Source organism: Scardinius erythrophthalmus, assembly GCF_964197995.2.
Source record: "Scardinius erythrophthalmus genome assembly, chromosome: 25".
In the NCBI taxonomy this organism is placed as follows: Eukaryota; Metazoa; Chordata; class Actinopteri; order Cypriniformes; family Leuciscidae; genus Scardinius; species Scardinius erythrophthalmus.
The window spans coordinates 26,241,667-26,266,786 of record NC_138245.1 but is presented as its reverse complement, the minus strand read 5'-3'; the positions used below and the strand labels follow the sequence as shown (position 1 = coordinate 26,266,786).

At 36.8% G+C, this 25,120-nt stretch overlaps 1 protein-coding gene across 2 annotated transcripts; it reads right to left on the bottom strand.

Moving 5' to 3' along the window:
* Nucleotides 1-15,877: 15,877 nt before the first annotated feature.
* On the bottom strand, nucleotides 15,878-25,114 carry zmat3 (zinc finger, matrin-type 3). Of its 2 annotated transcripts, XM_081358661.1 has the most exons (7): nucleotides 24,986-24,997; nucleotides 22,167-22,251; nucleotides 20,435-20,790; nucleotides 20,050-20,196; nucleotides 18,276-18,442; nucleotides 17,183-17,277; nucleotides 15,878-16,175 (listed from the first exon to the last, which is right to left on the bottom strand). In XM_081358661.1, the coding sequence occupies exons 3-7, from the start codon at nucleotides 20,753-20,755 to the stop codon at nucleotides 15,967-15,969; spliced, it is 939 nt and encodes a 312-aa protein (XP_081214787.1). In that variant the 5' UTR covers nucleotides 20,756-20,790; nucleotides 22,167-22,251; nucleotides 24,986-24,997; the 3' UTR covers nucleotides 15,878-15,966. The 2 variants fall into 2 exon arrangements, with proteins under 2 accessions (XP_081214787.1, XP_081214786.1); XM_081358660.1 differs by lacking the exon at nucleotides 22,167-22,251 and having other exon boundaries at nucleotides 24,986-25,114.
* Nucleotides 25,115-25,120: the final 6 nt, after the last annotated feature.

Below are 25,120 nucleotides of genomic sequence, written 5' to 3'. Positions count from 1 at the left end.
AGATCATGTGTTTGACCGATAAGGATTTTTTTGGCTCATATATGTCATCTCAAAGGATAAAAACAGCCCCTTTTTAGTCAAATTAATTTTACGATAACCAAAAAAATGCATCTTGCGTCCCTCGATGGAACCACGAAAAAACACCAGTTGGTGTTTGACTTAAAATAGAAAATATGGAATGGATCTCGAGAGGAGTGATTGTAGAACGCTTTGAGCGGCGGAAGGGAATCTCTTTCGTTCCACTTTTACTCGTTACTCTACACCGGGTTTTCGTCTACTCGTTGATTGATGGTAACACAGGCTTGTTGTTTTTTTTGTTGGTTTTTATTGATTGATTTATTTTTACAGTCTATGGTGGTGACAGGCTTGATGCTTTTGGATTCTGGGAAGGAACTATTTTAGTTGGTGGGCAAGAAACATATGAAATAACCGGCCCATTTAGCCTGAAACGTAAGTTACTCAATATTAATCACTTGTTTCAAGAACTTTTAGGAAATCAGTATCACACTCGCAATAGAGCTGTAGAACTAAATATTAACAGGGCTGTTTTGTCCTTTGTCAACTTATTCTTAATTTTTTCTAGTAATTTTTTATACTGGAAAACATCCCTACGTACCTCACATACACACAAAGACAGCAAAACACCTGGAAAAAAAAGCAAGACAGAAAGAATGCGTGCCGTAGATAATGCCAAAGTAATGCTACTAGATGGCGCTATTGCCTCAGAATTTTGACTGAGATCAGTTGCTTGTGTGTGTGTGTAAAAACACTAGCATTGTGCCTTTTCTACAAAATGTGACATGTCTGATTATGTTACTTGGATGTTTTGAACTTTTTTCTGTAAATCAATAGATCTGGATTAGACATATTTTATTCAGAAGTGATAGGTCTAATGGTTTGCAAAACTCAAGACAAACGTTTCCATATTACATGACTAAACCAGTACACTAGCGATTTGCTTGGAGTGCCTTTACTTTTAAAGCAATCTGGATAGCAACATATGGAGCAATTGCAGACCGATCTCAAATCTTCCTTTCATAGGCAAGATAATTGATAAAGTTGTCTTCAATCAGCTGAACAAATTCTTAATCTCAAATGGATACTTTGACAATTTTCAATCTGGTTTCCGACCGCATCACAGCACAGAGACAGCGCTCATAAAGATATTAAACAATATTCGTTTAAATACTGATACAGGCGAAACATTAATTCTGGTACTACTCGTTCTCAGTGCTGCATTTGACACTGTCGATCATAACATACTTCTTGATGGGCTGGAAAACTGGGTCAGGCTTTCTGGGATAGTCCTAAAATCCCTTACGCAACAAAAATATATTTCTCAATATATTACGTGACAATATATTTCACGTGTCTCCATATATTGTGAAATTGACATAGTAATATATCATATGATATATTATATAATAATATATTATATATGTAAGTTATATATTGCAATATATGGGACAATACTGCAATTATTGCCGTTTTCATATATTGAATAAATACATATTATTATACTATTTAATATATTGTTATGTATATTGAAATATATCCCACATTATATGAAATTATATATTGGAAGAGGCATTGTATATATATGTAAATATATATGTAAAATTATATGCAATAATATACCTCAATGTACAAGATAATATAATCAGATTTATATGGGAACATATATTAAATATGTTGAAAAATATATTGATTTATATTACATAATATATTATATAATTATCATATTATATATTGTATACATGGTAAATATGAAATAATCTAATGTACAATGTCTGTCATATATTTTAAAATATAATAGACTGAATAAGACATCGATATAGTTCACATTAACTGAATGAGGTTTATTATAAAAGCAGCAGCTGAATGACAACTGTTCTTCATTGTAAACAAATAAAACAGTTTTTAGTGCAACAAAAACAGAACAATCCCTCAGTGGAAAAAACAGGACAACAATCCTTTAGTGCAGTGTTATGTTATGGTGCTAAGAGCCAATAGGAGTGGCGCATTCAGATCGCGCTGGCGCCGCTGCCAGTGTGAGCAGGGGAGAGAGAGTCAGATGAGAGCAGATCTGATGAAACAGCAGGCAGCAGCACAGAGCATTTCTCCAAAGCATTTCTTCTCTTAACAAAAAATGTGATTGAGGCCCTGTTTACACGAGAACGCTCGCGGGTGAAAACGTAAAAATATTTTATCAGATGTGCCTTTCGTTTAGACGGCGACGGCGTTTTCGGGGCTTAAAAATGCAAAAAAGTGAAACCACCCTCCAGAGTGGAAATCTTAAACGCTCCACCGTCGCGTTTCCGTCTAAATGGTAAAAACGCAAAAGTTTGCTAGACAGTGAAGGCACCGATCAGTGCTTCACATTGCCACCTAGCCGCCTGGAGTGCATACTACATTGAATTTCACACACTTTTGCGTCACCATACTATATGGGGAGGCTGCAGACCTGGAGCCGGTAGATCTACGCCCCAAGCAGTTTTACGCCCCAGGCAGTTTTACGCCCCTGCTGTTCCTTATGCGTCCAGTAGGGGGATATACTGCGAAATAACACCATTAAACGCTCAAAACTTACACATTAATAACCGTCCCGTTCATAGACTTTGCCCAATTTTGTGGTTTTTGTTCATTTAAATATAAACGTTACAGCGTAGATCTGCACTATATGGATTAAAATATCTGTAGATATTCAGTTAGGCTTCACTCTTTACACTCAGCCTACAGAAGACTATTTGTTTTTGTGAATTAAAAAATTAATAATACACATAGTTGGATCAGATGACAAGTAATGATATATGACCTACTGTAGAATAGTTATATATGACCTACTATAGAATAGTTCATTGAATACTGAATATAGAATATTCACTGTATGTTTTTATATACAGGAGACTGAGTGATACTGAGTGAAATATGTTGTTGTGAATTTATATAAAGTTACATTTAGATATTAACCATATTTAGCCCATTAGACATACAACACCGTGTAATCATATGGATCCTCGATTAAATATCTGCTGTACTATTTACTATTAGTCATCATACAGCTACAAAACAGTGTCCTACATAGCATTTTATGAAGACAAACACAATTTAACCCTTTTCTAAAATTCCAAGGGCCATTAAGAAGAAAGAGACAATATTGTTGTTCACAAAAACATTATTTATCAACACCATTTATGAATTATGATGACTCCTGTAGATGACTCCCCTATGGCTTGCCAATCTTCTTTAACTGTTTTTCTATCCTCCTGTCAAAGTGCTTCTGCTCACTGATAAAAATAAAAAATAAATAAACATTAAAAAAATTGTACAAAGGACATCCATAGTGAATTTGATCTTGTCAAATTCACACGCAGCAGGACTCACTGTTACATTTTGTATAAAATTCCTGAATCCTTAATTTTTTATCACAGTTGCTTTGGTACATTTCTCAGATCACTACTGAAATTCTCATAACTACTTTTGAACAAATTGCCAATGCTTTGGTAAATTCATGCAATTGATTATGAATTCCCTTGCTGCATCCTAATTGATCAATTCATTATTTCCTTCATTAGTGAAATTCTAAATACACCTCCGCAATTAATCAATTCAGGACACATTTACAAAATAAAGTCTAATAGAAATGTATTGAAAACATGCTTAACAGTTTGACAACTAGTCAACCATTTTGCATTTAATGACTTATGCAAGGAACTAATGCCTAGATGTTTTGAGGAGTATGACAATTCAACAGAGAAATAGTATAATAGGCCTACATTTTGATCAACATGACATAAAGAGTTGATACTGTAGGAAACAGCAGAGAGTTGTACATTATCAATTGCATGAATGTACCGAAGCATTTGCAATTTGTATAAAAAAATGAGAAATTGCTTTTATGATGTGCACAAGTGACAAGATGATGTGATTTCAGTTGTGATCTGAGAAATGCACCAAAGCAACTGAGATAAACTATAAGACTTATTGGAGACCCTGCAGAATCACTGTAGACCCACATAAAAGAGTCACAGACCACATATCTGTGGGTATTTCATAAAATAAAATAAAATTAAACATTTAAAAAATGTAAAAAGGACATCCATGGTGAATTTGATCTTGTCACAGTGTGTGTGGGTGTGCTGTCCAGAATTTATGTCAGGTGAGTGTGGATTGCAATCAATTTGCTCCTGATCTTCAAAGTAGGCTACAACGGCACAGTGTTGGTGTTGGCTTGTTGGTGGAACACTTTTGGAAAAAGTGTCAAGACACTTTGATTTCTTTTGGCCAGTGATGATGGACTGTGCAGAGAAAATTGAAAATGACATTAAAAACATGTCCATGTATGTCTCTGTAGAACTTGGTATTCTGTATTCTCTGTAGAATAGAACTTGGTAAAGACAGAGTATGATAAATCCCACATTAAGTGCACACAACCTACATTTTAGTCCAGATCAGTAAGCTATTTTAAGAAAAATGTATATTTAGATATAAATTAGATAGTTAGATAATCTCATTTATAAGAAACAACTCAAACCAGAAAGGAGTAAACAGTCTTACCAGAAGAGGCCATCTCACGCAAGATAAAGACAGGCAACAAAAGAAAATTCAAAATAAAATTAATTTTGAAATTGAGTAGAAAAGACGAGGGGCAGCTAAACCTACACGTGATCAGCTAAATTTAAGCCAGACAGAACATCAACCTGACCGTCCATAACTTTTTGTCTCTCGAAATAAACTATAGACCCATCCATTGCTATATAGAAATGAATTGATATCTACCTAGCTCTATCAAGCTAATCGTTTATAAATAATAAATGTTGCATCATTGCTAAACAACAATAACTTTAGCAGATTATTTAATATACCTCAATTCGTGTCGCTGTACAGTCTCCCCCTACTGGACGCATCAGGAACAGCAGGGGCGTAAAACTGCTTGGGGCGTAGATCTACCGGCTCCAGGTCTGCAGCCTCCCCCTACTCTCACCATATGCACGCAGATTTCCCCCCGATAACGCTCGTCTAAACGCAGAATAAAAAGTGATCACTTTTGCGTTTTCTCTTCAGATCGTTTCCGTGTAAACGTAGCCTAAGTGCGCTTGGAAAGTTGGACTTTGGTCATGTTGAGGATGAAATGTCATGTGGGGGAATTCAAAGTGTACAAAAAAAATAAAAAATAAAAATGTTGTAATTGCTGCTGTTAATGATAATTTAATTTATAATACTCTCATCTACATTTTACAATATATGAATCAATACATAGCCATATATGGCCCATCCATATGGCTATATAATGTAAAATATAATGAATGTCATGCAAAAATTTGATTTGGACTATGAGCTTGCTTAACTCATAAAAAATACTTTGTTTCAAATTAAACATACATGCAATAAATGTAATACAGTTTTGTTTGTATATCAATGTATTTTAATATATGAATCAATATATAGCAATAGGTTGTCCATCCATACATTGCTATATATTTTCAAATATATGAGGAAGTTTCTGATACATTGAAATATATTTTCTAATGTATTGCAATATAAATTCTAGTATATTGCAATATATTTTTGTTTCGTAAGGGATGGTTCAGGTCATACTTAGGAGGGAGATGTTATTATGTGAGTATATGAGACCATAAGTCTGAATGGACATCCATGACATGCGGAGTCCCTCAAGGCTCAATTCTACCACAGCTATGCAGACGACACACAGATCTACTTAGCCCTATCGCCTAACGATTACAGCCCCATTGACTCCCTGTGCCAATGCATTGATGAAGTCAACAGTTGGATGTGCCAAAACTTTCTTCAGATAAACAAAGACAAAACTGAAGTCATTGCGTTTGGAAACAAAGATGAAGTTCTCAAGCTGAACGCATACCTTCACTCTAGGGATCAAACAACTAAAAATCAAGTCAGGACTCTTGGTGTGACACTAGAGTCAGACCTTTCAGTAGTCATGTCAAAGCAATAACTAAGTCAGCATACTATCATCTGAAAAATATTGCAAGAATTAGATGCTTTGTTTCCAGTCAAGACTTAGAGAAACTTGTGCATGCTTTCATCACCAGCAGGGTGGATTATTGTAATGGACTGCTCACTGGCCTTCCCAAAAACACCATGAGACAGTTGCAGCTCATACAGAACGCTGAGCAGAACCAGAACATATGAACACATCACACCAGTCCTCAGGTCTTTACACTGGCTCCCAGTTACATTTAGGATTGATTTTAAAGTATTATTACTGGTATATAAATCACTCAATGGCCTAGGACCTCAATCCATTGCAGATATGCTCACTGAATATAAACCCAACAGATCACACAGATCATTAGGATCACATCAACTAGAAATACCAAGGGTTAACTCTGAGCATGGCGAGTCTGTTATGCCAGCCGCAGCAGAACCAGCTTCCAGAAGAGATCAGAAGTGCTCCTACAGTACTCACATACAAATCCAGACTCAAAACACTTCTGTTTAGCTGTGCTTTTACTGAATGAGTGCTGTGACACTGTACGTCCGACTGACTGTATTTTATTTTTGCATCCTCCTTTTGTTTCTAAACTCAAATGGCACTGCAAATTGGATAAGAGACAAACATAAATTACTTAATGTATGTATGAAATGTGCTATATAAATAAACTTGCCTTGCCTGTACACCCAAGATAAATATATGGGTGTTTTTGGGCCGTGTTGTTGATTGTTAGCAGAACAAAACAAGTCATTCTCTTCAGCATGAAATGCCAAATGTTTTTGGCTCTGTGTTGAGTGGAAATATCTTCTTCTCTCACACATTCCTGTCATTGCTCAGTGACTAAGTTGTAGTATGACAGCATGATTTCTTATTAAGACTGATGTCATAAGTGACACTATTGGGCCTCATGCTGTGTTTGGGGAGTGTGTGAGGTTAAGTAAGGGAGTGCTAGGAAATGTTTAGAGAAAAAGAGTGTAGAAAATAAAATAAATAAAAATAATATAAAGTTTATGACAAAAAAGTAATACAAATATAGAAACAAATAAATAATAAAAAGTTTATTCAAATAAATAAATATTACATTAAAATATTATAAATCATTAAATATTACAATAAACAAATAAATAATATATAGTACAGTAATATAGTAAGTAAAACCATTAATTAATATTTTCCAAATAATACTTTAGACATGTTTAAAAAAAATCTGCATTATAACATTTAGATGCCACGGACCCCCAGTTATATATAATATATGGTCCGTGGCATCTAAAAGATTAATAATCCCTGGCTTATGTAGACATTAATTATGATCTTTTTAACATATACCACTTGAATATAGCCTTAATCAAGGTTAATGTGCGGTAACAAAGCCGTTTAAAGTTAAATGTGTATTTTTTTGTTTGTCCGAGTAGAGTTTGTTACTATACACGTTTGCTATTGGACACATATTTCAAAGCAAAATGGGCCTTTTTGCGTACTTGTTGTGATATTCCTGTTCACTCTGTGCTGTTGGTGGAACACTGTGTTTGTAAAGGAAGGAGATGGGCGTTCTTCCTGAAATCAATAATCTTCTCCACAATTGTTTGTGTGTTTAGCTCCAAGTCGTGGACTGCACACATGACAGCAGACGGCTCACTTCCTCACGAGGCAGACTGTCAACAGAGCATGAGAGAACAGACAGTTTCCAATTGGTAAGGAAATCATGGGTCCAATTACAGACAGGATGAGGGGATTAAAGCTGATATAAGAAATCAAAACTAAAATATGCACTACTGTTCAAAAGCTTAGTGTCATTATAATTTGTAAATGTTTTAAAGCCTCTTGTTCTCGGGGAACGTGATTTCACCAAGTACAACATGTTCCTGGTTCAACATCCTTGTTGATCCTGGAACAACATTCCAATCAACCAATCAGATTTGAGGGATAGGTTTATAGTTAATGTCGTTTAGTCTTACAGCAAGGGACTTCAACACCATTATTGTCATTACTGATTTTAGGGATAAGTTATGGGTAGGGTTAGGGTTAGGAATATGTTTTTGGACAGGAATGTTGTTCCAGGATCAAGAAAAGATGTCAATCCAGGAACGTGTCTTACTTTATGCACACCCAGGCTGCATTTATTCAATCAAAAAGGAAAGTAAAAACAGTAAAATCATTACAATTGTACTGTTTTCTATTTTAATATACTTTAAAAATGTATTACTCCAGTCTTCAGTGTCACATGATCCATCAGAAAAAATAATTTTAATATGCTTATTTGGTGCTCAAGAAATATTTCTGATTATTATCAATGTTAAAAACTTTTTCCTGCTTAATATTTTTGTGGAAACTGTGATAAAAACAATTCAGGATTAGAAATCTTTCCTGCTATTATAAATGTCTAAATTTGTGACTTTTAACCAATAAAAATAAAAAATAAAAAAATAATTTAAGCATTACATTTTTGAAAAGAAAACCTTGATAAATTGTTCTTTCTTAAAGGGGCAGTAAGTAAGAATTACTCCCATCTAGTGGTGAATTTGTATTTTGCAATCAAACTAATTTTGCTCTCCAGCGCCTAGCGTTTTCAAATGCGCGTTGCATCTACGGTAAGCGATATGTAACAAAAAGCTTTGACAGGATGTCTTCTAATAGCACCTCGTCGAGTTTTCCTTCTGGTGAACTGGTTTGTTATTTCAAACAAACTACAACTTGACACAACGAACAAACGAATGTTACAGTTTTGAACAAACAAAACTTACAACCTTGTTTATAGGACCATCTCTACTTTACTCAATAGCTGCTATTCATCAAAGAGCCTGTTTAACTTTTAACTATGTTCTACTGTCTATATCAGTGTTTCCCAACCTTTTTTCAGTCAAGGCACCCTTTGAAATTTAAAAAAAATGTGTGGCACCCTACACTAGTGTTGTCACGATACTACTTTGATACTATACTTTGAAATGTGCTGTTTTTTTTATTATTTTTTTTTTTTTTGATGTGCACAAATAAATGACAGGTAGGCTACCATAAGATTTTCTTCTTCCTGTTCCTTTTTTTTTCTTCGTTCATGCATGTTACAAATGAATGAATGAATTAAACATTTTTAATTTTATATAATATATAATTTTGTTATAATTGCACAAGATAGCTTGTTTTTACTATATTTTATGTAGCCTAATAATTTCACAGTAAATCTCCAAATTAATGTAGAAACATCATAAAGACAGTATATTTCAAATAATTGTTTAATGGCATCTTTTTATGAATGAAGTGTTATTTGATTCTGATGTCACTGCTGCACTGTCACATGTGGATCCCACAAGCGTCCCATTTTCTCACAACTCTTAACGTTCATTTAAGACTTTATTTAACTAATTTAAGACTGCTCTCATGAGGATACTCAAAGCGAAAGCGCGAAAGAGAAGTCGAGTCTGGCGCGCGTCGTGTCAGCATCACAGGACAGCGCATTCTCTTTTGTATTTTCTCGCTTGCATGGTTAGAAGCATTTGCATGAAGAAGAACGTGATTATATAATGTAACGCTAGCCAAAGGATGACAGAAAAAAATGCTGCTTTAATTGCGTTAAATATTTTTAACGTGTTAAATTGAAAAATATTAATCGCACGCGTTGCGTTGACAGCAGCACAACCGATGTGAATACGCGGCAAGACGGACGTTGTGACAATTCGTGTGTATTTGACTGTAAGCGCATCAATGAAAAATAGGCAGCTTTATGTGGACGCACTGGGAATGAGGCACGGGAATAAAATCACATGCAAGCGCAACCTCCGCAATTCAACGCCAAAAACTTATGATTTGCATTTGTATTATAAATTTGTGCGCATTATTTGTTGTTATTAGAGACTTCCGACGATCCGAGATTGATGGTAAAGATTTGTTTTTTTTACACAGTTTCCCGCTGGGAAACGCTGGTCTATATAGGCTAATAAAAAAATAAAAAGCCTGTAATTAAGACCTTAACATTGACTTACCTGTCGATAAGAAAGCAGGCAACTTCAGCGTCTCTTTTGAAAGCTTTCTCCTGCATTAGCTATCCCGACATTATAGCTAATAACCCTTGTTTTTGTAATCTCCGATCACGTTTCCTTTTACGGTCTTATTGTGGAGTTTTTCGACTAAGAGGACTCGTTATCCTTTGACTTAACCGTGCAGTGCAGCCTTTTAAACTTGCCGGGGCAGTGACAAAAGCGCCTCTCACTGCTCTGCTCCGTTTCTGCTGGTTTCAGTCACTTGACGCGGGCTCTGAACGAAAACGCGTTGTGGAAACGCGTTGGCCTAGTACTTTTTGTCCCTCTCTGCTATTATAGTTTTTCAAGATGGCGGAACTACATGGAAGCCTCCGTGGACCTACCCGTCCCATGTATACATACAACCGGCACATCCGGGAACTTAACTGTCAATTTTGTAACCGCCCCTTTTTAGGGGAAAACAAACCAGACTTCCCATAGACTTCAATACAAAATAGCGGCACAAAACAACGTCCGTACACAGCCGGCAGACGTGTATAACTTCAGAAATCACTTAGATGAAATACGTTGAGTAATTATATGTCCACCCTGCCTTCCATAGAGCGTGAACGATACATTTATAAACTTAATTTGGGCAACTTAAAAACATATCCCGTTTCATTCTACCAGCGTCAAATTGGTCTATCAACCCCACCCAGTGGCTTACCCGGACATTTACTCGTACCTCATCGAGTCACCAGGTAGCCAGTGAATGATTTTACTACGGTTTTAATAAGTAAACATCTTTAAATGTATAATATTGTGTCTTTATATTTAGAGTAGCTGCTGAGTGCACGTTTCTGTCCAGCTATACAACTAGCCTGATTTAGCTTTCGATAGCATCATCCGTAATTCATGATATTTCCATAACAGCACGATATTGATGATGATGGCAGGCAGAGATGGGCATAAATACATGGAAATGTATTTAAAATAAAATAAAAAATACAAAATACTGTGTGGAAAAAAATAATTAAATACAAATACATAATAGGGGTAGCCTACTGTGTGAAAAAAAAATGTTTAAATACAAATTACATGTTTGTAAGGGTTAGTACACGTCCTCAATCCGTTACTGTGTATGGCGCTCGCCGGATTGTTTTCCCCTAAAAGTGGGCGTGAACCTTTTCAGAGACGTTCTATGACGCTACGCCGGTTGTATGTATATAAAGATAATAAATTCTTCGTTTACGAGGATAAGTCAGATCATTGGCAGAGGTATTTGGACACCATTGAGGACATATTTATGAATAAAAATATTGATTTTAGATAATAAAATACCTAAAAAGTTACTTATTGTCCCTTTAAGGAAAAAAATATGTAGCTAAAATAGTAATATTTGGAAAAAAATGTCTGCCAAATTGAAACTTTAAAACTATAAAAAAAATCTACATCGTATGAAAACAACATGAATACAATATTAAAACTTTGCATGCGTGTTTTAAACTAGATATGTCATTAACCCCTTATGTAACTGAGGAAAGAATGAATTGAATGTGATTGAATAATTGAACGAACTTAGACTGAATTTAGTTATCTGTATATTAAAGGAACACTCCACCGTTTTTTGAAATAGGGCTTATTCACTTTCTTTCCTACATTTAGATAGGTGGGCAAATGCATTTTTGTCTCAGTGCATGCATTGTTTTAGTTTGACAGGGTCGGCGCTAGCTTAGCTTAGCATAATGAATGGAATCCTTTGTTGCCAGCTAGCATGTCCTGAGTAAAAGTGATATCATTTTTTTTAAAAACCCACCTAGTTACTTCTTGTGGCCTGCGTATTCACAACAAGTACAAATAGTGATGCAGATTAACACTAGGCGATTTCCTAGGCAGATATTGACTTATATATTAAGGACTATATTAGGGGGAAGCACAGGCGAAGCACTGCTACTTGGGCGTGATATCTCTGCACCCAAGTAGCAGTGCTTCGCCTGTGCTTCCCCCTAATATAGTCCCAAATCAATATCTGCCTAGGAAATCGCCTAGTGTTAATCTGCATCGCTATTTGTACTTGTTGTGAATACGCAGGCCACAAGAAGTAACTAGGTGGGTTTTTAAAAAAAATGATATCACTTTTACTCAGGACATGCTAGCTGGCAACAAAGGATTCCATTCATTATGCTAAGCTAAGCTAGCGCCGACCCTGTCAAACTAAAACAATGCATGCACTGAGACAAAAATGCATTTGCCCACCTATCTAAATGTAGGAAAGAAGGTGAATAAGCCCTATTTAAAAAAACGGTGGAGTGTTCCTTTAAGTTTGAATAGAAATAATTTTAATGTAAAACTCTTTAACTGTTGTGAAAGAACTGACAACAGTGATCCTGAAGAAAAACAAACACTTTCATTAGAATCAAAGCCCATGCAGCACATCTGTTAATCTCAGATGATGCCAGTGGAATTCCCAGCCTTACTGTTCCCTGTTCCAGCTGTCATTTCTCCCGCAGGGCCTGAGCCATGCAGTCCATAAAAAACAGGACACAAGTTTGTCAGTTGACTTGGCCCTGTACAATGCATCCCACTCATTTCCCACTCATTTTGACAGCAATGCACAGACTTATGGGTGGAGTGAGCAAACAACAGAGTGCTTAATAACGTTTGATGTTCACCAATTATTCATAAGGTGAGGTTTTATGGCTTTAGTTCTGCATAAACGAAATGCCACACTGTCTTTTTAAGTTGGGGGTGGGGGGGAGATGCAAATCACAATCCTGTATGCAAATAGTTATAGTAAAGGAGACCAATTGTAATTAGAATGCAAATATTATCATGACATTATTGTCGGTTGGATTCATGCTGAACATTCTGGCAATGTAAATCATTGGAAGATGCTTTAATCCTAATTTTTTTTGCCAAGTATTGCACATTTATTTTCATTTTTGTTTTGATGCCATTTATCGGAACTGATATCAATATTAACACAGTGCCTTGGAATATCTAATATAAAAAAAACAGTTTCACGGACCGGCAAATTTCCACAAGAAAAAGAGAAGAACACAGAGTATAAACAAACACACAAAGTATTCTGACAAATTACTGAAAGAAGTTTTTTAATTAAATATTTTAATAATACATTATATTGCGTTCAAAATGAGAGTTCCAGAACTCATTACAATAAAGTTAAAATGTTCTTTTATCTGTACTGTACATTCAAGACATTGAACCACTGTTTAAAACACCTCGAGGGAAAAAAGGAAAAGGTTAGATAAATATCATCACATCATCTGTATTGCACTCAGGCCGGTTATGGACATGAAAAGGCAACCATTATAAGAAGATGCCTTCAAAAGGCACTACAGCTAGATTTTATTTTGATGCTCCTCAAAATAAAATGTGTCTGCTAGTCCTTTAGAAAACATTAATATGACTCAATATAAACAACAACAACAAAAAAACGTGTAAATTAAAACAGAGGTATTAGAATAAATGGTGATTGGCTTGAAGGGAATAGACTGTTGGGATTCTCCATAGTGTCCCTGCTGGCGTCCTCTGGGAAGCTCTGTTTCCAGGGTCACAACTTCCTGACCGCAAAACACAAAACAGGATATGGCTTTCCTCTGGTGAATCTCCGGGAGAAAATACAATGACGGCCAGTAGAGAACACCAGCACAGTTGTACAGCTCTAGTGCTCATGTGGATAATGCAGGTTCTAGTCCGACTCGCAACATGTTCCGATCCCATTCCCTCTCTCTAACCATTTCCTGTGGCCTTTCTGCTGTGTTTATCCACTGCAAGGCATTTGTACCATCAAATTGATGATCAGTGGTGCATATTATGGATTATTCTGCATTATGAACATGTTCAATTAGCATTTAACATGTTTAAAATGCAAAGTGATCTTATATCAATATATACATAAGAAACAAATCACCACATTTACTGTATATAAAAAGAGCTTTTTCGGTATGCAGGACTGTAAGTTCCTCCTACTGGAAACATATTCAAAGCAGAACAACATGAAATGTTCAACATCACAGTCGAGTAGGCTTTATACTCCGAGGCACATTTAAGATGTCTTCACGGCTCCACTGAGTCCATTAGTCCGACAAGCTCTCCCATAAGTCCCCTGTGATGATTCCCACTGTAAACATTTGATTTGAATGAACGTAGATGTCAGCGTAATAATATATAGCATGTCATGAACTACACACAATAGTCTTTTCCATTCCTTAGCAAGTGCAATTTAGTTCTGAAACAGTCCATTTCTTGCAGTGCAGTCGTCCTCTTAATATGTACAAAGCAGCAATAATTTCATGCAGAACTAATACTAAATCAGAGAAGTATTACAATCGCAGACGTTTTGTGACAATGGACAATTAAATAGCTTATTTAAGGAGTAACAAAACAGACAGCAAAGGTAAAACTGGGTCACTACTTCTGTTTATAATATTGTAAATGTCGTTGATAAAATATGTATAGCAATTTAAGTGATAAAATAGGGGACAAGGAATGTTTATGCATAAAACCATGCATCCATGAACAAAACACTTGAAGCATGTAAAATCTAAATTGACCATTCTTCATTTTTTTGTGGAATATTGCAGTATTTAATATAAATGATTTATCTGTGCACATCATTATTTTTTTTTAAATTCATGTTCCCTTGAAATCTTTAATCTAAATAAGGGCGGGGCAACCTGTCACTCACATGAGATCGACCAATAGCAAACCACAACCATCCAATCAATTCCCAATGGACAAAATCACGTTCCGCACTAGATTTGTTCTTGTTCGAGAAGCCGTTTCACTTGGATATATGTCACAATAAGGAAGAAAAGACTATCGCTACTTCCATTTCATGGTGACTTTAATGGCTCCTACTTCTCCCATGTCAGTAAATATTGTAGGCAAAATTTTCAAATTTATAGTTTATACTGATATAAAGCTAAGGGGTTCAATGATTATTTTTCTCAGATAAGCTTTGGTAGGCCAACTTGAAAACAACCAAGTCAGAGGGTTGTGAGGTAGAGGCATGGGGGGGCACAGTCCTTATTAAAAATAGCCATGTTTTCCATTTCTCCCTTTAGTGTAGGGTGAGATTCCTTGGGGATAATCCAAGATGAAAATAAACAACAATCACCCAAATAATTTCAAACTGAAGCAAGCTAGTTAACAACATCAGATATACACCCCTAAAACAGACCAAATGATGTCTATCAGACTGAAAATCTCCCACTACATCTAGTAAACGTGTGCAAAGCCAGACGGGGGTAGATCTATTGTCATCGCTTTCACAGTACATTCAGCAGGCACGCCGGAGACCCGCACTGTGGATTCTCCTGGTAATGCAGTCTTTAAACTGAACGTGTGTGTTCTGTAGCTCCTGAAGAAACACAGTGAATCTACGGCTCAAAGTGAGTAGGATTGCCACTTCTGTTTGTTTAGGAAACTGCTAGATTTGACCCTTAGTGAGGAATCAATTGCACGCAAAATTAGCTGAGAAAAAAAAAACATGTTTTTTTTTACATGTATTACCTCTCCAAAGCATGTTAGAGGTCATTTTAGTAATTAGAAGTAAATAAATTATAATAAAAAAATGATAGACATATACACAAGTCCATATTAAGAGCATCTAATCCACAACAATGCAGTATACACTAACACTGTATTTGTGTACTTGCTCATAAGGTGATCTAGGATAAGAATTTACTACTTTCATGCAAATTAGAAATAATAATTATTTACCAGTTGATCCTAGATCTGTGCTTATGAGCATTTCAAACTTTAGCTATCCCTTATTAAATAAATCCATTTATTGTGGTCTTCTCAGTCTGGCACAAAAGAAACTTTTTCTTTGCAGTGTGTGCGAATTTAAGCTCATAAATTGCGTCTAGGATAACAAAGCATATATATATATACAGTATATATATATATATATATATAAAAAAGCCATATTCCATTTTAAAACAGCAGTGGCTACTTGAAGAATTGCGAGATTATTTCCTCAGGATCTGGGAATCACTCGACGGATGCCTCTTAAGTGTATCCCAGATTCTCCATCTCACTGCGGTAGCGTTGCTCGGACACTCGGCTTTTGTGCTGCTTGCTCTCCAGGTGAAGACGAAACTCGGCTTCCTCGCTGGCACCCGAGTTACACATTGAGCAGTAGAACTGCCCGCTGGGTGTGACGCACATCGCAAGGTCTCGTGGGATTCGCTGCCTCGGCCGTGGGTTGTAATAAGGGCCTGAAACAGCGCAGGAAACATGTCAGGTCATGTAAATAAACGAAGCATCAAATAAATGGCTACATGAATAAGCAGATCTACAGTATAAGATGATGAACTACATCACCTGGAATGCAAAGCCAAATTTTCATGTTTATACTACCTATCTTACATATCTTTATACAGATGAAATGCATTAAATTGATCAAAAGTGACAGTAAAGACATTCAAATAAATGCTGTTCTTACTCTATTGCTATATGCTATTGATCAAAGAATCCTAAACAATGTATCACGGTTTCCACAAAAATATTAAGCTGCACAACTGTTTTAACATATTAGAGCGATTTCTGAAAGATCACGTGACACTGAAGACTGGAGTAATGATGCTGAAAATTCAGTTTTGCCATTACATTTAATACTTAAATATAGAATAAAATAGAAAACACCATATTTAATGCATGCATGCTCAGCTGTGTGCCATTCAGATTTGAACTGAGAATGCTTTTTAAATCCCTGAATTTGCATTAAATTGAAATCGAGGTAAACAGGATGCAAATTGTAGAATTTGAATTTAAGTAAGAAGAATTAAATCATATGAAAAAGCTAACTGCTTTAACCTGGCTAGTGGGGAAAATGAATGCTATGCCGTGTGTTTTTGTGCGTGTGTGTGTGAGGACAGGACCACGGGGCAATGGGGGCATGTGTGTGATTGAGATCTGCCACCGTGTGGGTGACGTTCGTGAGCCCGGGTTGACGTGGGGTGGAGTATCGGCTTACATAGACCAAAGCATTGGCATTCGGCCTGCATTTAGCGAGACTAGCGCATTGCGCTACATTAGCACAGGCTGGCAAACTAACACGCGCAGCTGCCAAGCTCTCTGCTGCCAAAGCTCTGATCACAAATGGAGGTTTTGCACCACAGCTTGGACCACTGAGCAGAAAACCGAACCCACAGGACAGATCACATGATGACAAAAATCTGTCTCTCCTAAACTATTTGTTGAGGTAAATCTGTGTAGGCAATACCTGGCATGGCAGTGTTGATATGAGCCCTGCGGTTCTTCATTAATCTGTACTCGTACCCTTCTTTCCGGGGCCGTCTCTGACTGTCGGACAAGTCTCTGGAAAAAAATACAATGTAACAGTATTGAAGGAATTCAAAATAACAATATTTACCTGCAAGATATTTACAAAAACACTTTAATACATTGAAAATGCTACACAAAGACATTTTTTGTGGATTAATCATAGTTTTGAATCAGTTCATTCAAAGGGACAGCAGCATTACTAACTCTAGCAGCATTTTTGCTACAGAAATTGAAATCAGAGACGATATTAAACACTCTCATATTAGCAAGTAACAAGTCAAGAGCGGATCGTGAAATTCAAATAATATTCATTTTAATGACTCACTCAAATAAAAATAATATAAAAATATTTTAAATCTATAAGATATCCAAGAATAAATTGTATATAATCAGCGAAATCACTTTGAAGTGAATATATCCTGAATTTTCACCTTGCCCTACTGGTACAATTGCTGCTTTTTTACTTGTATCACTAATTAAGCGAATTTGTTTTGTTTTGAATAACAGGATTCAAACCTAGCTTAACTAGTCATAGACGTGTTTGCTCAGATAGAATAAGACGTTTGGAGTGCAACAGGATGTATCTTCCTGGGTTTGTTATCAGGACGGCCCAACTTTGGCCACAGTGGCATTTAAATGAGTGCCCCACTTATCAATGCAAAAACAGCCTTAAGATAAAGCTACCAGAAAAAAACATTATGCAAAATATCCTACTAGTTGATGCATAATGTGTACATACATGGATTTTCTTTTCATCAAGACTCTTATGGGTGTATGAAGATATATATCCTAGATATATTTCAACTTTCATGTCAACTACCCATAAACCCCTCTCAATTGGAACAACAAAAGGGGCCATGATGACCCTGTCGTTTTGCATCTGACATCCCCTCTCAGAGTCTAATCTTGCAGGACAAACTGTATAACTGATGTCTAAATAGAAAAATGTTTCACACCTCCCACAAATATGGAAGGATTTTCCGTGTTTAAGGGTTGTTTTATCTTTGAGCGCGTGGGTGTGACAGACTCACGAGGACGTGGCGTTCTGCTGCGCTTCAGCCAGACGCAGTCTTTTGGCGTGGTTTTTGCCCTGATAGTGCGCCTGGGCCACAGCGGGGGAGCTGAAGGAAGCGTCACACAGCTTGCAGTAGTCGTTTTCCGTGGCCAGTATGACTCTGCTAGTGCCCTTAGAAAGTGGCTGCAGATGGGACAATGACAGTAGAGCTTTTAGAAAGAGTGGAGCGACGAAAGGTGTGCGTCCACAGGGACGTCTCTGATTACTATCACGATGGGCTTAGTGAATGGATGCTTGCAGAGTGACACCGCATGATCAAACCGCACTTAAAGATACTCCCAGATAGGGCTGGACGATAAAGCGTGAAAAATATTTCTTGATTTTTTTCAGCTTTTTGATGATATTCAATATATCGTCGAAAAGTTTGGGATCAATACGATTTTTTTTTTAAAGAAATTAATAATTTTATCCAGCAAGGACAATTAAATTGATCAAAAGTCATTAATGTTACAAAAGGTTTCCATTTAAAATCCAAGTATCACGGTTTCCACAAAAACATTAAGCAGCACAACTGTTTTCAACATTTATAATAATAAGAAAGGTTTTTTTGAGCACCAAATCAGAATATTAGAATGATTTATGAAGGATCATGTGACACTGAAGACTGGAGTAATGATGCTGAGAATTCAGCTTTGCCATCATAGGAATAAATTACATTTTAAAATATATTCAAATAGAAAACAGTCATTTTAAATTGTAATATTTAACAGTATTTACTACTGTAATTACTGAATCAATTCATTAAAATGGACAGTTTGAATTTCATGAAAATTATTGAATTTACTAACTGGTGGTGCTAATGTCAGTGATGCAACTACATCAAACAACAAAAACAATTCAGAAAGTTCCGAAATATCCCCCTTGCTGCCATTTGACAGACAAACAGGTAGTTCCGGCCCAAATTTCAAGAAGATATAGCTGCAGTCCGGAGAACTCCAAAATGGGGCGTGAACTCCAAAAGTGGGCGGTACCTCCAAAAAGGGGTGGAGTCTCCACACTTAAACACTTTCGCTTCCTCCAAATTACATTTCAATATAAAAGTTTGTAAATTAATTGTTGAAAGATAAATTGATCTTACATTAAATTTAGACGTGTTAAAGTTATAAAACATGCAATTTAAATACATATGCCTATATAAATAAATACATATCTTACACAAATACACATCTTTGGGGGGCGACAGCTCCGTGAGGGTACAAGAGCTTGTGGCTCGTGGTGTTCGGATGGGGCAGAGAGGACCTCTCATCCCCCCAAATTTGAAGCTCTGGGTCCCCACTCCCTCATCGAGATAAAAACAGGAATCTCCCGTGAGCCTTGACATGACCAATGAATTCTTTAGATTCGGTTGCGGGGCGGAATTTGTGATGAATCACGCATGCATGCCATGTGTCTGTTTGTCAATGGGAGGAAGCCACACCCCATTTTGGAATTCTCACCCCCATTTAGAGATTTCCAGGCTGCTCCCAAATTTAGTCCAGCCCAGTCGTGCACTCCAAAAGTTTGCTAGAGGCACATAAATGAAACATTTAAATGCTCTCGCCAGACAAGGAAGTGTCGCAAAGCTAGTCAATTGACACGCATTCACAAATGTTGCTTTGTTTTACATAGCTACCAATATCATTGCAAATAAATTGTAAAAAAATTATATATATCGTCCAGCCTTATTCCAAGACAGCCTGGAAAAACACACTTGTTTGGACAAAAATGCACCAGTTAAGAGTCATAAGCACCTGGTTGGAAGTCACATTTGCAGAATCTGTGGGTGGAGTGGCTGAGGGTTGCTGGGAAACAGGCTCTACTACCTCTAGTATTCGAATGGGAGGTGGCTGCTGGCTACCAGCATAAAAATTGCGCAGCTTCTTACTGTGGTTTTTCCCCTGTAGGCAAAATAAAGGACGGTTTACATGCTTCATCAACCAGTCATCAGGATCTCAAGAAAAACATCTCACTGAAAGAAAAACTGAAAGTAAAAATCAAGGCTAACCATCATTTAGGTGTTGTTAGATATTGTGCAAGCCAAAAGCACTTTGCTGATATACACACAGAATGTGAATTCATTTACTATTCTCTTATCTTCTTTTCATACCTCGTGGGCCGCAACATGAGTTAGATTACCTGATAATGTGCCTGAGCCTGTTGGGCAGAGTTGAGAGTGACGTTACAAAGCTTACAGTACAAAGGCTTGCAAAGCTCTTCCAGAGTGGCTTCCTGGTCAGCGGCCACCGCCTGACCATCTTCCTCAGGGGGCTTTGGACTGAGGACAGGAGGCGCTGGGATGGGGGGGTTGGGCGGCATCTGGAGGTGAGGGGACGGCTTTACGGCTAGAGGAGTGCAGTGCGGGAATTGCAAGGGGTCCGGCGACATCATCACAGGTGGAGGTCTGAGGTTCTGAGTCGGGGTCATGGCCTGGAAGGGCTGAGGTGGCTGCTGACACATCAAACTAAGAGGTGGCTTCAGAACCGGGTCTGCACCTGGAAAGCCAAAAGACAAAATGTAGGTGTCAAAATGAGAAATTAAGAAATGAAATGCCATTGAAGATCCATAGACAAACCATTTTGGGTTCCTTTCAGTGAACAGTTCTAAAAAGAACAATTTTCTTTCTTAATGTGTGGTCACATTAGTGAAATTTCAGCTAAATGTGGCTAAAAATGGGTCAATTTTCAATAGCATAGAGTTATGAAGCACTGTTCACACTAAAGCCACTTTCAAACCAAAACAGTTTTCTGTTGGTCAGCACAGTGAATTTGCTTGACCAACTTGTACGAGTAAAATCTGCACGGGAAACTTCCAGAACATCCTTAACCACTGCCCTCCATCTGTCAGTCTGCTGTGAGCTAGAGATGGTGAGGAGGTGTGCTAAAGCCAAGCCCTACACTCTATTTTTTCTCATTAAATATTCATTTTCACTTAAAAATATGTCACAATACTCAAGTATAAGTTGGTCGCAACTTCGTTATAACTTCATTATAAAGTTCACACGGACTTAATAATCTAAAGAACCTTTTGTGCAATGGAAACGTTCCATGGATTTGAAAGGTTCTTCATGGAACCATAGATGCCCCAAAAAACTTTTTTAAGAGATCTTCATAATATCTCAATTTGTTACACAAAATGCTTTTGTTTCCTGCTTCTAAGGAAACTGCTTCTTCTAAGAAAAAGACACGTACATTTCTTCTTTAATGTTTCGAAAGAGATCTCAGATCTGTGCTCAGATTTGCCAAGTTTGCAATCAAAAGTCAGATATTTCAACATGAACTCAAACATTTATCCATCAAATTCATTCAAAACCAAATTAGCAGAGCTATAATGCTCAAATTAATTTTGTAGCTCTATATTCTTTAATTGCAGATGCACCGATAATACAATTTTGGCCGATACCATAACCGATAATTCTTTATATTTGAAAGCCGATAACCGATATATTTGCAGATAAATCGAAATCCAAAATTTTATATAATTTTTGAGAGTCTGATTACAAAACAAAAGTCTCACTATTAAAATCCATGTCCCAAACATACAATTATAATGATGTTCTTATTATAACTTTATGTAGTCGATGTGACAGACTTGACTGTATTTTCCTTTTTTGAAATGATTCCAATCATATTTCAAGCAATTCAAAACCCTCATGGTGAACAGTGCAAATTTGAAGTGTCTCAGCTGAAGGAAATAATCCGTTATTTATCGACTTTAATATATCTGCAAACTTTTGAAACATAAATGAACAAAAAATGAACATATATTGGCCGATTCCAATATGGTGGCCGACATATCGTACATCTTATAAATATATCCTTGAGGTGCAGTCACACTCAAACCAAGCAGCCAGCAAATTTGTGTGACTTACTTGAACATGAGGGAAATCTGCATTAGGAAATGTTAAACTTCAGATTGTGCAGATTCCTATTGGAATTAGCTGGAACATTGGAATCCTAGGAGAAACATCTGATGAAACATAACATAACAAGTCTTCTGGGCTACATACAATAGCGATGTAAAGGCCACATACATTTTTTAGTGCAACAAAGGAGCCATTCTAATAATAGAGTTGATGTATATAAGTGCCATGTCTTGTGCATCACAGTAACTGTAGCAAGAGGGAATCTTTGCAGTATGGCTTCCAGTAGATGTGATGAAGGCTGACTCCTGCCTCCTGAACTCAGCAAGTGTTTGGCGCTTGGGCAGAACTGAGGCCGGCCGGGCGAGTGGGGGGTTGGACAGTCAGCTGTTTTGTGGCTGTGTGATATTTCCAGTGTATCAGTTCCGACGGGATCATGACAACAATGATTCAGCCGACCAAAATAGACATAGGAATGCACCAAATGGTTCTGTTTCCGGTTGCCTTATGGTGTATTCATTAGAAAGGCACTTCTTGGAGATCTTAAATACCACACTGTATATATCCTTAAATGGAACTGCTATTTTCATTTTTTATTTTAACAAAAAAATTCTAAACAAGTTTCAAACAGCTAGTCCTGCCCCCAAACTATCACAATTGTTTGAGTCAGATCGCTCAAACAACTGTTGTTATTTTTTTTCCCAAGTGAGTTGTGCTATAAGGAACTTGGGATAAATCCTGTGCCTAAATGGCACATTTAAATCAAAACAGACAATTCTTAATTTTTTATGGAACATTACAGAACCTGTCACTCACATGTGATCGCAGCAATTAGCAATTAACGAGTACGATCCAATCAGTTCCCAATGGTCCCAAAAATCAAGTAATATCATATATTTTTTATCATTTGAAAAGCCACTTCACTTTAATTAGGGAAGAAAATATGACCATAATTTTCCGTTGCATGCCGACTTTAACTGTGATTGGTTGCTTTTCATGTTGATCATGCAGATTTTCCTGTCAAAGAGGCAGTTCCTGGCAAGAATGAGTTGCAAAGCTTGCAACTTGCTACACTGACAGTCAAAAGTCTGGTTATGAATTACCAGTGAACAACCCATTTCTGCACAGCTTTTGCACACTTCCCCTTTAAAGGGATATGAAAAATGACAATGTTGTCATCATTTACTCACCCTTATTATGTTGTTCCAAACCTGTATTAGTTTCTTTCTTCTTTTGAACACAAAAGATGATATTTTAAAGAATGCTGCAGTTGACGATAGCCATCGACTTCCATAGTAGGAAAAAAAATACTATGAAAGTCAATGGCTACCATCAACTGTCTGCTGACATTCTTTAAAATATCTTACTTTGTGTTCAACAGAAAAAAAGAAACTAATACAGGTTTGGAACAACATGAGGGTAAGTAAATGATAACAAAATTTTCATTTTTGGGTGAACAATCCCTTAAAATTAGATCATCATTTACAATGTTACAAAAATTAACAATGCCTTACCATTTCACATTCTTCTCCTTTTGACCTGAAAACAAACCTGATATCTTTTGGTCATCAGGGAACACAAGCCCAGAAATAGGTCTAAGTAGAACCTACAGTCCCTATTCAAGGTCACGGACACATAGCCTACCTGGTTTCTCCATTCAAATTAAATCCACTGTTAATTTAGCAGCAATGCAAAGTTCAGTTGGAGCACGGGAACAAGCATCTGCTCTTTCATCAAGACTGGGATCAAATATTTTTAGATTTAGGGAGGATTGTTCTCATTGGGCATCTATAATGCAAGGTATGCAGGGCACATGAGAAGGTAAAGCAGTACTATCACTTGATGCTGCAGGTTGTTTTACACTACACCGCTGCAAAACACTTCTAAGCTGTTTGTGCATTGTACAGTCGTTCTTTGACAGCATCAATTATTGAGAGCAGAATAAATGCATTACATGCATGGTTGCTCTTTGTGCTTAAGATACAGTTTTTCAGTGTTTATTAAGATCATCACACATTTCATCCTTCTATTTTTGCGTATGGATTTGGATCAGAACTGTATGGTGTTTTACCAGAAATAAGAGCCACACTTCAACTATAACTTGCACAGAACAGAGTGCAAGGAGTCTTCTTAAATAAAATCCACAAAAGTAACCTTGTGTTTTGTGAAGACATGGACTGCAGAGAGTGACGTTGTGGACTCTTAGTGGGACATTTAGAGCTGACCAGTGATGAGCCAAAAATCATAATTGATCTCTTGCATGCCTCTCCATATCAGCACAATCATTGTGAGCCAGATTTAAGTATCTCAAGTGTGGCAATAAACCTGCACCCATTCTGCACAAGTTCATGTTTATAGGGAATAAATAAATAATTGGTCTACTCTGTGTGTAAAAGAATATAGCCTATTTAAAAAGCTTGCATACATGATTTATGTTACTTATCTAATGCAAACACATAACATCCATAAAGAGCTTAAGCAGCATCTCATCATATAATGAAAATAGAGGGGCATATAATACAAAAAGTGCACCTGAAGAATTTCAGTGAGATGTTAAATATGTTAGTCATGTACATAGTGTTCCATTATCATTGGATATGCCATGATCCTTTAGCAATGCAAATAGGGATGTCCATTCTCAATCTGTCAGTGGTTATGTTGACGTCAAAACCTTTCTTCTAACAAACCTTACTATTATTTTAAAATAATGAGCGATTCCTAATACACTCAGATTTTAAACCATTGCAGTGCAAAGCAAATATGATGCAGACCATCACTTATACCGCAATGCATTGAAACCCATTTTTCAAAACATGGTCTTTTCCTACCTGTCATCCGGGGGAAATAATGACTGCAATCTCCATAGTTTACAGGCTGAGAGCTGTAGATATTGCAATAGTCAGCACTTGAATAAAAAGCATCTCTGTTCTTTACATTCATCGCCATCTTCCCTGCATCCTTCC

What these genes read in the sequence shown, in the direction of transcription:
- zmat3 (XM_081358660.1), bottom strand. Translation starts at nt 25,103, where the DNA reads ATGGCGATGAATGTAAAGAACAGAGATGCTTTTTATTCAAGTGCTGAC. An exon ending in TTATTTCCCCCGGATGACAG is followed by an intron (nt 20,791 to 24,985) that starts GTAGGAAAAGAC and finishes TTGGCTTTCCAG; the next exon opens with GTGCAGACCCGGTTCTGAAG. An exon ending in AGGCTCAGGCACATTATCAG is followed by an intron (nt 20,197 to 20,434) that starts GTAATCTAACTC and finishes TTTTGCCTACAG; the next exon opens with GGGAAAAACCACAGTAAGAA.